This window comes from Carassius carassius, chromosome 14 (assembly GCF_963082965.1).
Source record: "Carassius carassius chromosome 14, fCarCar2.1, whole genome shotgun sequence".
NCBI classification, from domain to species: domain Eukaryota; kingdom Metazoa; phylum Chordata; class Actinopteri; order Cypriniformes; family Cyprinidae; genus Carassius; species Carassius carassius.
Genome location: NC_081768.1, coordinates 15,577,011 through 15,591,826, shown reverse-complemented (window position 1 = coordinate 15,591,826; position 14,816 = coordinate 15,577,011). Strand labels below are relative to the sequence as shown.

General features: G+C 36.2%; 1 protein-coding gene across 1 annotated transcript in view; it reads right to left on the bottom strand.

The window, feature by feature from the left end:
• LOC132157139 (DNA primase large subunit-like) overlaps positions 1 to 13,227 on the bottom strand; it is a 52,806-nt gene extending 39,579 nt beyond the window's left edge. Inside the window, exons 1-7 of the mRNA XM_059566334.1 lie at positions 13,088 to 13,227; positions 12,566 to 12,717; positions 12,368 to 12,480; positions 11,998 to 12,092; positions 11,594 to 11,714; positions 10,831 to 10,926; positions 10,403 to 10,540 (exon numbers count right to left, since the gene is read on the bottom strand). Coding sequence (XP_059422317.1) covers positions 10,403 to 10,540; positions 10,831 to 10,926; positions 11,594 to 11,714; positions 11,998 to 12,092; positions 12,368 to 12,480; positions 12,566 to 12,710 — 708 coding nt within the window. The 5' untranslated portion in view covers positions 12,711 to 12,717; positions 13,088 to 13,227. The remainder of the gene's footprint in view (positions 1 to 10,402; positions 10,541 to 10,830; positions 10,927 to 11,593; positions 11,715 to 11,997; positions 12,093 to 12,367; positions 12,481 to 12,565; positions 12,718 to 13,087) is intronic.
• Between the last annotated feature and the right edge of the window lie 1,589 nt (positions 13,228 to 14,816).

Sequence of the window (14,816 nt, the reverse complement as noted above, 5' to 3'; positions counted from 1 at the left end):
AGGTCATCTCTCTCCTCCAGCATTCATCAGGACATTTGGCACAGCACAGAGTGGGAGAGATCTCCAGCCTGGCATTACACATTCATAAATCAACAGCACAAGACCACTGGACTGCAAACTTGTGGGTAGAACGTCTAGAGCGATACTGAAAGACAATTAAAAATATAGAAGCAGAAGTGTTTTTAATTGTAAATTCTCTTCACACTGCCTCAAGATGTTTGGTGTTATAAGACAGTGCTTAAAAGGCCTCATTGACATGAGTGCTGCCTCTCCAGTTAGATGCCATTATACAATGCAAAACCTTTCTAGCTTCCCATCAGTGTCGTTATTTGGCCGGTACACTAGATGGGCAGAGAACGTTTTGTAACCTTTTTACCTGCAGTGCGAATACATTTCGAAAGAGGATGTACTGCTTTGACTACCAAGAAAACTGCAGACTTTTCAAATGCTCAAACTTTCAAGAAATGGCACTAGCTATTTAAGACCTCTTAAAGAGGTCTATTTTAAAATGTAATTTATTCTTTTGATGGCAGAGATGATTTTTCATAGCATTTACTCCAGTCTTCGGTGTCACATGATCCTTAAGAAATCAATCTAATTTGCTGATTTGGTGCGTAATAAATATATTATTAATGCTGAAACAGTTGAGCTGTAATATTTGTGTGCATTTGTAGTTTAGGATATTATTTTTCTATACCATAACATCATTTACTGTAGCATTCTTATAAAAGAATGATAAATCAATAATTAAGAGCCTGAGGGGAGTCCGCTATTGTATCTGAAGACCTGACAAAGCTTTGACCACAGAATTTAAAATAACAGGTTACATTCACTTTGCATTTGCACTCTATGTAGTCCAGCAATGTCTTGTGTAAGCATGGTTAAATATTTGTGTGCAGTACAATAGACGCTGATTTGCACTTAAGGTTTGATTTAAAATCATTAAAGTGCATTTATCCATCCATTTACAATCCTGTTATAATTTACTGTTTAATGCACTAGCAGACGGCATTATCACATGGCTGCATATAGTTAATTTAAGTTCATTTATAAGCCAACTGATTAATTTCCATGAGGGAATTTTATTTAAATACTTAATTAAGATACAGTTACATATTAAGCTATTTAACTCACTGATACAAACTGCATTCCAAAAAAAAATATATATCTGAGCCAATCCTTAAGCTTTGTTGACTCAAGTTGTTATCAGAGTCCCTCCGCATTGATCAGATAATGAAGCAAGGAATGCATCATCCCTTCGTCTGGACACACAACAGCCATGCTTGCTCATTAATCACCCCGAGAGGACAAGGGAAAATAAACCTTCAACTGTTCGAGATAGCCTTTTAGTTACGGAAGGACCCAGCATGATTGAGAGTTTGCCATTGCCATGTTCTTCAGCATGTGTCCATCCATCCATCGGCACTTCCACAGCCCTAGCCAGACACACCAGCTACAACCAAATGGATAAAATTGGGCTCTGGATTGACAGCTTCAATTGAATTGTTGGCAGGCAGAGCGGAAGTGCTTGTGTTTTTCTACTCTGCCTAGGTGACACTCAATTAGGTCAAGCTTTACTTTGGAAAAGTGTGTGATGCCTAGCGACAAGGTGATATTTCACAACCTGGTGATAAAAAGAAACACTTCACAAAATTAAACCGAAGAACCTGGAATCTAAAAGTAAGTATCTTTGGAGGCAATTTACAATCTTATCACATGAATACAGCAAAGGTATTGGAGGCATAACATTACTGTGTTACAGTAAATACAGTCATTAGAGATGCACCGTGATTTCAGTCAAAAGAAATTGATAGTCATTTCTGCCAACTTGACAGTCGAAAGAGAAAAACATGGTTGAAAAGGTGTATGTGAAATCATCTGGTTTAATTGGATCTAATGTAAACACAAATGATGATGGATGATATATTAGCATAAAAAGACGTCACATTTATGGCTTATATGACAAATGCACCGCTGTATGCGTGTTGATGCTCAAAAACACAAACAAACTTGCTGCAAACTTTTTTTTTTTACTGTCCCCAAAATTTTGAATGGTAGTGTGTATGAAACAGCAAAGCAACTTACATGAGAGTTTTAGAGAATGAATGAATTTTTTAAATAATTTAAATCCTATTCCGCCATCCGTAGATGGCAGAACTGCATTCATCCAGCAGTCTGCAGTATCTGTGTATAGCTTCTCTTTGTTTCACAAAGACTTAAAAAAGGAAAATCTTAAGGGAAAAAGATGTTTCAGAACTTATTTGATTCCTTTCCAAAATATTTAAACAGAGTTAATTAAACATATTATTTTGCCCCAAATTAATTAAAGTAATAACTCTCCAATGAACACAAAATCTAACTTTCAAATATCTTAAACTCTTGTGTCAAAGTTTCCTCTCTCACAAACACTTCTAACAATGAAAGATTTATGCATGCTCCAAATTGCCAGTATCTATTTTAAGATGTGAAACTTAACTTCTACTGTTCAGTAAAAGACAGCCTTTTCTTTCAGTCAAGTTTAGTTTTGGAAGTAAAAATCCTGCAAATCAAGGTAAAAACAAAAGATCAGACAGCACAGAGGGGCCACTGATATTTTTAGATTCATAATTAGGACTAGCTCTGTTTAATGAGAAAAATCCAACTACGAGCAATAGCACAAATAAATACAATAGATTAAAAAATTAATAATAATAAACCGTGATTTTCAGTGGGGTTTTTTTTTTAGGGAGGTCTAGCATTCGTTTTTAGGTTCAGATATTTAATAATCAAATGTAAAACAGCATCGCATATTTGACTGTATAAATTTAAGATTGTTCTTTATTAAAGTTAAAAAAGCTTTTTAATCAAGAGCAGTGAGTGATTTTTTTGTTTTTGCTGTTCGATTAATATAAAGACTGTAACTTTAAGAGAATGCACTGATCCAGTAGGCCTACGTTCTATGTCTGCTGTAGGATACTTACCAAGATGGGCATTTTGAAAATGTTTGTGTAAATTTGTACATTTAAACAATACTTCAGAGAGAGCTTATATTCGCTCGCATTCTGAGGCGCGGGTTTGCGCGCTTCGGATAAGCACACTCACAAATCTTCTCACTGTGCGAGTACTTCTCACTCTCAAAATGAGTCGATCTTTTTTTCGTTATCTGGCTCGGCTCGGTGTTCATCTTCAGTTCTCTCTTCACCGTAGTTCAGTCAGTGTACTGTCCAAGTACATGAATTACTCCGGGATATTGGTTTGTTTTAACTCCGAGGGAGTGTCAGCCACATTACAAAAAAGTTTTAAGCTTAAGTCATTTGTGGATTAATGCGTATTGGAGACGTGAACAGTTTAAAACCATTCAGTTCGATTTGGTGAACTGGTTCAAGAAGATCCGGTTACATCGAATGATTCATTAAAAAAAGAATAATAATTATTATAAATAGAGCTCTTGTAATTATTATTATCATTATTGTCTTTTATTGTACTTTAAAGAACAACAGTAAAATTACAGTACTAACATTTATGAATGTTGATGAAACTTGTTTTTTCTCAGTTTTTATTTTGGAAGAACCCGCAAAAAGACCTCAATGCTTCTTTTTGTTGACAACAGCAGATTCATAAATGATTCTCAATACGAATTTGAGAAATTTTTTGTCGCACGTATCGCATCGTCACATGCCCTGTAAAAAAAATCATAAAGTTACTGAGAAACTGATGAGTAACACACACTTTGGACTTTAAACCCTGGTGACATGAGCTTGTGCAGCACTGGCAGAATACTTGCATAATGTGAACTACTGTAATACAGAACTACTTGCCTGACAAGCAACAAAAAAAGTATCATTGAGCCCTTAAAAGAACATAAAAAATTAATCATAGGAACAGTGTGAAAGTCAAGAACACTGAAGGTTTAAACCAAACCTAATTACCAAGATGACAGAAAAAGAATTAGTCAGATGGTGCAGTCTCTAACATGCTTTATAAGGCTCAGGCTAATAATAATCTTCCGTCAATGGACAGTCTCATTATATTAGAGGTCTTATTTTCGGTGTTGAATATTTGCAGAGCCTTCATCTATGATGACTTTTGAACAACGAGAGGGAATTACATTGACTTTGATGGAAATAGCGTTTTAAATGTCGGACCATAAGCCGCAGCTCAGCTTTGATTAAGAATGGCTCCCCATGTCAGACGTTCTGTTTGTTCGTCATGGACACAATTAACTCTACATGACTACCTTTGTATTTCACCTCATTCTGCTGGCTGGTGACCGCACTTTTAAAAACCGAACACGATGCAAGGCTTTTAAATCATAATTGGCAAGTTCCAGCTTGCCTGCCGGGAGAACCTTTGGAACTTTCCAAAGAAACCAAGTTTCAGCAGGTTTGTCAGACAGTAGGGCTGTGATTATTGGGTCGATTAATCAATAATCATCGATTATTTCGCTGATTAATCAGTAGAAATGTATTGATTATTCAGCTTTTGCAATTAGTTAAAATATTGGGTTATACATATTCTAATAAATAAAGGTAATCACTTCAGCTTTTGAAAGTCATTATGTAATTAGTTATACAATTAATTTATACAAATAAATATATTTGACACACAAAATGAGATGGCAGAGAAACTCTCTTATTCAACCATCTAATCATTTAATTACCTTAAATATATTTTTGTGGGTCATATGGATAAGAAACAAAACAAAGGTTACGTGATAAGACATTTTATTTTTGGGATAATCTAATATTCACAACATAATCTCTCCTAAAACACTTTTTTTCATACAGGGTTATGATAATCAAAACAGTCCTGAGCTGGATCAAGCTTTGATCTCTGCAAACCAAACTATACCTTTAATAAAAGGTGTTTTTTCCCCCCACAGATAGCTTGATTTAAGGCTATCTATAGTACTAAAGTTCTAAATAAATAAACTTGACGTGACTGGACTCTACTGGAGTACTGAACTATAGAGCTCGTGCAAACATCCACTTTTTTTTTTTTTATCATATGTTTTTTAAACTGCTGCCTTCTCACCGCTGTCAGTTTTTGATGTTTATTTTGTTATTGGGAGAAAAACGTGCAACAAATATGAATAATCATCCAAACGGAGATCAGCACCCTCGGATTCGGCTGCGTTTGCTCTGAAGCACTGTCTTCTGAATTTCATCGGGAGAGCCGCATTTCAGTCTCGCACTACAGCACCACACTGGTGAAACCACGTTATTGCAGGCTTTTTACATTAGATCATATGACTTTAACGACTACTTGACAACAAAATATTCGATAATGCCAACTAATCGTTTCAGCTCTATCAGACAGTCAATGAAACGAGAATAAGCAGGAAAATAGCAATTTCCACCATCCAGACACAGATCAGCATCATTTATAGATCTATTTATAGATGTATATCGGGTAAGACACTAGGGCTGGGTTAAAAATTCTCAATATCTTGATATTAATTGATTCTTATTTTTACGGAAAAATATTGATTCTTAAATCCCAAGAATCGATTAATCTAGCCTGTTTTCAGTTAATGGATGGAACGTTGAAGGGCACTTCCCATCCAATACATTACAATAAGCATTGTGCTTTGGTACTTTTAATATGATTTCAAATGCTGTCCATTGTATTGCAGTTTTTAAACAATAAATGCCGTTTTGGTGCTGTTTAATGTGGAGTGACAGATTGCTATAGCGCCTCAATCAACAGGCACAGCAGCGCGAGGTGCACGTGAATTTATCTCTTTGACATTAATACCAGTTTCAGCAAAATAAACATGACTAAACATCCGAAGTTAAGTTAAAAGAAAGAGTATAACTTTACAATCCGTATCCCACCTCATGTAATGTTAATCGCTCAAACAGTGTTTCAGTCGCACAAAGACATCAATCATCAATATATTTTGGGACTTTATTATTTTAAAAACATCATTAAGTGTAATTTTAGCAGTTGTATAGCCTACAAATCAGTCAATTTTAACCTTCAATATTACAGTAATGTACTGTAGTATTAACCAGTGGCAGCTTAAGACTTAAGACTAGAACTTAAGACCAATACAAAGAAAGGATTTTTAGAAATCTTGGCCAACTAAAAAGTATGAAAATGAAAAGCATGAGCATATACAGCATTCAATACTTAGTTGGGGCTACTTTTGCCTGAATTACTGCAGCAATGCGGCGTGGCATGGAGTCGATCAGTCTGTGGCACTGCTCAAGTGTTATGAGAGCCCAGGTTGCTCTGATAGTGGCCTTTAGCTCTTCTGCATTCTTGGGTCTGGCATATCGCATCTTCCTCTTCACAATATCCCATAGATTTTCTATGGGGTTAAGGTCAGGCGAGTTTGCTGGCCAATTAAGAACAGGGATACCATGGTCCTTAAACCAGGTACTGGTAGCTTTGGCACTGTGTGCAGGTGCCAAAGTCCTGTTGGAAAATGAAATCTGCATCTCCATAAAGTTGGTCAGCAGCAAGAAGCATGAAGTGCTCTAAAACTTCCTGGTATATGGCTGTGTTGACCTTGGACCTCAGAAAACACTGGACCAACACCAGCAGATGACATGGCACCGCAAACCATTACTGACTGTGGAAACTTTACAGTGGACATTAAGCTACGTGGCTTGTGTGCCTCTCCTCTCTTCCGCCAGACTCTGGGACCCTGATTTCCATAGGAAATGCAAAATTTACTTTAATCAGTGAACATAACTTTGGACCACCCAGCAGCAGTACAGTCCTTTTTGAAGCGAGACGCTTCTGATGCTGTCTGTTGTTCAAAAGTGGCTTGACACAAGGAATGCGACAGCTGAAACCCATGTCTTGCATACGTCTGTGCGTAGTGGTTCTTGAAGCACTGACTCCAGCTGCAGTCCACTCTTTGTGAATCTCCCCCACATTTTTAATGGGTTTTGTTTCACAATCCTATCCAGGGTGGGGTTATTCCTATTGCTTGTAAACTTTTTTCTACATCTTTTCCTTCCCTTCACCTCTCTATTAATGTGCTTGGACACAGAGCTCTGTGAACAGCCAGCCTCTTTTGCAATGACCTTTTGTGTCTTGCCCTCCTTGTGCAAGGTATCAATGGTCGTCTTTTGGACAACTGTCAAGTCAGCAGTCTTCCCCATGATTATGTAGCCTACAGACCTAGACTGAAAGGCTTTGCAGGCGTTTTGAGTTAATTAGCTGATTAGACTGTGGCACCAGGTGTCTTCAATATTGAACCTTTTCACAATATTCTAATTTTCTGAGATACTGAATTTGGGATTTTCCATTTGAAATATATCAGTCTGTGTAATGAATGAATATAATATACAAGTTAAATTTTTGGAATGGAATTAGTGAAATAAATCAACTTTGATGATATTCTAATTATATGACCAGCACAGGTTTATTTTACAGCATTAGTTGAGAATTTTTTATTTTTTTTTGCATGGACTGTACCTGATATATATCCAAAATAATCAGTAATGAATCGAATCCAATTGCAAGCTTGAGAATGAAAATCTAATTGAATTTACATATGTGGAAAGGTTTGCGCATGCGCTTTTCAGAAGTGACAAGTAGAAACGCAGCAGAGAGATCAAAACAAAACAATGATCACTAATTAGAAGTACAATAGGAGTAGTTGTAAAGAAGAAATGTCAGAGGATTTGATATAAGCCAAGAGGAGACTGGTTTTTAATATAAGCCAAGTAAGGAAACTTTTCTTCTTTTGATCCTCACCAGCTCACTCACCAGCGCATGTGCAGCGCTATCCTCATATGTCATTCTCCAGGAACTGCTTAGTTTACAACAGTGAGCGCAAGCTAGATTAGCTTTTTTTTATTAATGGAAAGGCACTTTTTATTTCGCATACTTTCGACTGAAGGAATGCAAAACCCGTTGAGCGCCATGAAACAGCTTGAAATATTTTAATATAACTGAAAGAGGAAATTCATATACACCTAGGATGCCTGGGGGGGTGAGTAAAACACAGCCCAATTTTCATTTTTGGGTGAACTAATATACGTAAAATAAACACATTGTTACGGAAAAAAAAAACGCATAGAAAATGAATGCGTACTCTCACTTTTGGAGATATTCAAATGTAACAATTACTGGTCATTGGTAGCTTTACTAAATCATCATTCAGAGTTAAACTAGGTGATGCATGGTAAAGAATTTTGAACCAGGCAATTGAATTCATCTCACTGGAAATGATTCGGAGTACCATAAAAGACCCATTCCAGGCCTGATTTATGGAGTCGAGGAGAATATGAAGATTGACACATTTCATTTTCTTCCAGCGTGGCCATCCTGAATGCCATCAAAAAGAAAATGTGCAGGCAGCATATGTTTTCATTAGCCACGATGGATTAATGCGCGGGCTTATACAGCTTCAATATACTGGCAGTAGGGAGATTGTTGACTAGCAGTGTCTATTCTCCGCTTCGGTCGGACAAGAGCTTACCAAATAATAATTTAAATGACTTTTCTAAAGACATTCCACCAAATAAAATCCATCCCACCAGCTGTCCAACTGCCTGGCAGACTGACAATGATGGCCAGCCTTGACGAGATGGCATGTTGATGACGGGAAAAAAAATCTGCCAAGCTGAAAGATAATTTAACATGCTGAGACAAGCCTTTCTTAATTTTGCATCATCCATCTATGACATATCATAATACCCAACATTCAGGTGTGACACAAAACTCAGAAACAGCATGGCACAAAACACAATTCCTAAAAACCTTCTTCAACTAGCACAAAGGACGTTCAATCACAGAAGCACAAGGAAATTTATGCATACTACATGCCAGCACTAAATGCACAAAGCCTGTCTCTTCTCCACTTACCAGCGATCAACCGAACACAACCGCTCCCCAGTTTCAATTAAAATGCCCAATTAAACCCAAGCTGGGCAGACTAATGTTGTTAAGTAATCTGAGTTCACAAAGCTGCCCGATTTATTATTGTTCCCTATATCCTGTGCAGATTTTAATTTCTCCAGTTATAGCAGCAATTAAACCCGTTGCTGCATTGTTTACCATCACGGGAACTCTCATTTGAATCTCGGATATTAATGGAGTGAAGATGACAAACAGGCGGCTATTACTTTAACAGCCACCACACCGTTCTGCTGATGAATGAAATATTTAAACTGCACTTCATATTTAGAGTGTTATTTTATACATAACCTCAATGAAATAACCGGTGAACTCATGTTTAACAAAACCTTGATGGAAAACTGGTGCTCACCAATTGTGAATTTATTTGATTAAAAAAAAAAAAACCTGATGGCAAAGCTGATTTTTCAGCATCATTACTCCAGTCTTCAGTGTCACACGATCCTTCAGAAATCATTCTAATATACTGATTTGCTGCTCATGAAGCATTTCCTCATAGTGTTATCAGTGCTGTGAAAACCATGTTTTTTTTTTTCGAATTCTTTGGTGAAAATGTAAAGTTTAAATGTACAGCTTTTAATTTTAATATTTTATCACATTATAAGTGGTTTACTGTCCCTTTTGATTAGCTTAATGCATTCTTGCTAAATAAAAAGTATTTCTTTAGAAAAATAAAATATGACCTGGCCCCATATGTCTGTATATATTGTAATACATTTCTTCAAGCATTTCCAGTACAGTGCCCAACCATAAGATAAAAGCCTGTTTGATCCTGTATATTTTTTTATTTTTATATTTGTGCTTTTGCTACTGAACAAAAGACAACGAGAAGGCAGCAAAGCTCATGCTTCACGTCAAGCATGAAATGCCTTCAGTGTGCCGTCTGCTGGGAATATCTTGACACACATTACATTAACATGCATTATAAATATGATGCAAGGGGAGAAACTCAATGGTAGGAACACAAACACAAGCGTCGTTTTTCAAAGGATAATAGCCTATCGCAGGGAAGCACATTTTGCTGCCATTTGGCAGAGTCGGGGCGGTGGGGGAATCAAGACGCCTCCGTGGTGGGTTACAGCAATCTTGGCAGGAGCTAACAGAAAAGCTGCTTTTGATTTCCTGACCAACAACCCTCCCTGTGACCTCCTCCATCTCCCAGCCGCCTTTTAATCTCCGTCTGAGGGTGAAAATGACCCATGACTTCTCAGTGTGTGCCATCAAGCACTTTACGTTAAGACTCTCCAAACTATCATCTCTTACGCCCACTCTTTCACACCTCAAAAAAAAAGCAATCTCATGACTGCTATAACCTCTTGGTCGCGTTACCTTTCTAGTCATCCGAGACCACCTTAACGCAGTTCCCCCATCAACTCTAACTGAGAACTACAAGCTCTGTTTCTGTAGCTTACAATAACACCCCATGGACCCTTAAGAAATAGGAAACCTTTGAGTTTTAGAGAAGGAAAACATGTTAAGTGTGGGGTGTTTTTTGTTTTTTTCACTGATTGTTTTGTGAAGGGGCTCTAATTTTGTTACGTACCGCAAGTGCTTTGGACAGTCTTGTTCGGAAGTCATTAAGGACAATCGTGACAATTTCATGGTGGGGAATGTAAGCATTTCCAGCCAGCAAGTAGACCTTCCTTGTGCGCACTAAATCCAGGGCATCCTGGAATGGCACCTTTGACACAGAAAAATAATAAGTTATATACTTTAATCATTTCTAAATCTACTGCACAAACATTATGTTAAAGTGTTACATCTTATGCTTATTTTCAAAGATTTACAGACAGAAAAATAACTAATACTAGTTTAGACAAACACTTACAAGTCATAGAACATGCATTATAAACTTTAACTTGGTTTATATTAATTTAATGATTTGAAATGAATCTTTCTAGTACGCCATATTTTACAAAGTTACTAATTGTTCAGGCTTCTATCATTTTTATAATGTTAGAATCAACTTACTTTGTAGACATCATGTTCTTCCACTTTGGTTCCACTTAATCCATAACTGGAGGCAATAAGCTTGTCTTGTAGGTTTTTCTTCTCCTCTGCACTTACCTGTAAAATGAAAGGGAAAAAAATGCAGTTGACATTTTTGTAGTTCGAACTACAAGAGATGAAGCAGGGACAACATTTGACAAAGACAAAAAGCATTTATTACCACAATTTAGAGAGCAACATGAAAGAAAAACAGCATCTTAAATTATCATGTGAAGAGGTTATGACAAAATATATTATTTAGCATTTATTCAGTGACATAATGGAACTAGCATTTAATTACGGCTAGAAAACACAAGCATTCAGGCATAGCTCTGGAATGTTAAGAGAGTGGAACTGAAAGACATGAACTAAAAGATGTTGAAGTTAAGTGTTGAACAACTGCCCCCTACAGGACTGTACGTGAAAACACACTATCACAGAGCTAAAACATCAATGATCATAATAGGATCTTTCAAATAAGACATAAAAAGTAAAATGAAGGTTTTAGCAGGGGCATGCAATTATCAATTTCCATGTTTCAGTTACAAAACATTACACAAAGTGATGAGTCAGCTATATATTGGGATACTGGATGCAAGTTTTGGATTGGATTAGGGCAGAAAACAAAACAAAAAATCAGTTTTTGTCATCTAAAATAATTAAATACACATATTTTTCTGATATCAGCAAAAGAAAGGTAATCGGGGGATGTTGCAACAATAAAATGTATATTTAAGCGTCTCACCGTCTCGTACTTTAAATTATTTTTATGCAAAAAGTCAGTTTTGTGCTTTGAATGAAGGTCATTAAATCGGTAGCGGAAAAGATCCATTTCCTGTTGGATAAACCACCGCCTAAGGTCCTCCCTAAAATGAAAAAAAGCATATGGTTTCATTTATACCTTACATTTCAAACATTTGCCAATAAATGAGGGAATATGACTTTGGAGCAAACCCCTGCATGCATGCCTGTAAACTGTTCAGCTTCAATTTAGATTTGAAATGTTACATAAATGCACATTCATAGCTTAAATTTCAGTATGCTTAAAAAAATAGATCGGAATCATTCACAAAAAAAGATCTGGCTGGCCAAAACAAAATTCATGAATCGGTTTAAGTACATACTGAATTGCACATAAAGAATACTTACGTCTGACAATAAGCCAAGCGCAGAATAAAATGGGAGATGTGGTCTTTTCTTCGTTTCTCATATTCAGATATTCCTCCCTGAACCTTTTGCTCACCCTGGGTTATTAGAGCAGATTGGAAGAAAATGAAAGAGATATAAAATAAATGGAGTTTACTCATTTAAAGATTTCAAAAAGCATATGTAAAACATAACATTAGTAACTTTTTAATGAATTATGAGCATAATACAGTAAAATGAAAATACCTACTGCCCTCTTCATTATAGACAAATTCTTTTTGAAGATTTTGAAAATGTTTCTTTTAACAAAATTTATGCAGTGAATGTGCAGCATAAAAAATAAAGTGTATTATGAAGAATGTGCGGTCCTCACCAGTTCTGCCTTTAGTGGGAAGTTCAGACTTAAAATTTCAGCGTCCAGCTTCTTGATGTATTGTTCTGAATTTTTCACACAGCTCACCCCAAGGTTTTCAACAGTCTTGAGCACTTGGAAAAGCACATTGTAATTATATATACAAATATATCATTAGCATATTGAAATAATGAACCTGAACCATGCAGAATGACTCACATTTCAATCTCTCCACTGCGAAGGTTTCAAACTCAGTGAGAGAGATGTTCTCCAGAGGAGGCTGTCCATAAAACTGAAGACAGTGCTCGTAAAGATCATTCTGAGAGCTGCCTACCAGCTTCTTTCTTCTGCCTGAAAACTGCATTGCAAATCTAGACAGAGTTTGAACAAAAAGTTTACTAAACTGGATAATGTGACGACTTTCATTATACTCCATATATGATCCAAATATAACTATTGAAAAACCAGCAGCGATTATAATAATGAGTCTAAACGATCAATAAATACACACACAGACACAGTAGAAACGTTCTCATGAGAGTTCATAAACAGTAACTATAATATCTAAACTTAAATAATGCTAGGTTAACCAGCTAAAACAGTTCATAGTTAAGTAGCATCATTTGCTTTCTGACACCAATCCTCGTACGTATTTATCATTAAATACATATATTACAATAATATTAGGTGTCTTAACTATATATTTATTACGTGATTTTGTGATCTAATAGTAAAACTCACATCTCAAAACAAACGTTGCCTGTCTCTTCCCGGAGTCTAAATCCCGCCAAAGAGCTGACGTTCCAAACAAAGCGCGGGTATATGACGCCACTCTGAAAACTCACCAATCGTGTTGCACGAAAGCTGTTTCCGGCACAGGCATCATGGTTTCCGGGGGCTTGTTTTGTGCTCCGTTCTCTGTTGATGAATAAAAGTCTGAATCAATTCCACAAAATCGGCTCGTGTAGCCCTCTTCTAATCAATATAATGATAAATGATATATTCAATGATTTACAGCAAGATATGGGCGGATGATGGGGCACTTTGGAAAAGAGGCCGAAATGTATCATATACAGTTAAGAAAGTTCAGGCTGCAATAAATAAAGTTGAAGAGTGGGCACTGAAATGGGGTTTTCGAATATCAGTAGCCAAAACACAAATAATTCTTTTACAAAAAAGAGAAATATTAATATTAATTTATCATTATATGGACAGCTTCTGGAACAGGTGTCAATGGTAAAATTTCTAGGAGTGTGGTTGGACTCAAGATTGACTTTTAAAACACATGTAGAGAAACTGCTGACCAAGTCCAAAAAGGCACTGAATGTTATGCGATGTCTAGCAGGTAGTGAGTGGGGTGCAAGTAGAAGTTCTCTGAGGAATATATATATGGCTGTCATCCGATCAGCAATAGATTATGGTAGTATGATTTATAGGGCAGCGAGTAAGTCTCTACTAAAGCAATATTGGTAAAAAGCTGGGAAAATGGAAAAAGTAATATTAAGAATATCGGTCAAGAAATGGAGGAAATAGCGGAGTCAATAGAGGTAAAAAATATAAAATTCAGTAATACAGTACACATGTCAGCAATTCCACCATGGATGTTTGTAATGCCTAAAGTAGATCTTTATTTAACAGATGAAGTGAAGAAAAAGGGTTGTGAACCAATAAAAATAAGAGTTAATAAATATGGATCAGGCGTATTATGATATGAGACAGGTATTTACTGATGGTTCAAAAGATCCAGAAACTATGAAAACAGGAATAGCAGTAGTTATTCCACATTATGAAATAGTTATTAAGGAAAGAATCCCAGATTATTTATCTGTATTTACAGCAGAGTTGGTAGCTATTGTTTTGGCTCTCCAAGTGGGTAGAGGAAAATAGAATAAAAAAAACAGTAATATGTTCAGATTCATTGGCTGCGTTGAAAAGCATCAAATCAGGCCAGTCTAACTGCAGACAAGATGTTATACTTGAAATACTGCAGCATGTATATATTTCATTTATTTGGATTCCAGCACATGTTGGAGTTGAAGGAAATGAGAAGGCAGATAAGCATGCTAAGAATTCTTTGAACTTGAATCAGATAGGAATTGACATAAAAATTAGTAAGGCAGAAGCAAAAACAATAAGTAGGAAAGCTCTTATAAATGTATGGCAGAAACTTTGGGAGAAAGAGAAGACTGGATGACATCTATATAGAATTCAAAAGGATAGGAATACGTAACAATGACATGGGATTAAGAAGACGAGAAGAATCAGTAATAATAAGAATTAAAATAGGACATACTGCATTGAATGGAAATTTAAATAGAATTAAGAAACATCCGAATGGATTATGTATGCATTGTGGGATTTGTGAAACTGTAGAGCATGTACTGTTGCATTGTAGAACATATAACAACGAACGACAAATGCTAGAAGCTAAAGTAATAGAAGAAGGTGGAAGTATGATGCCAGTAGAATT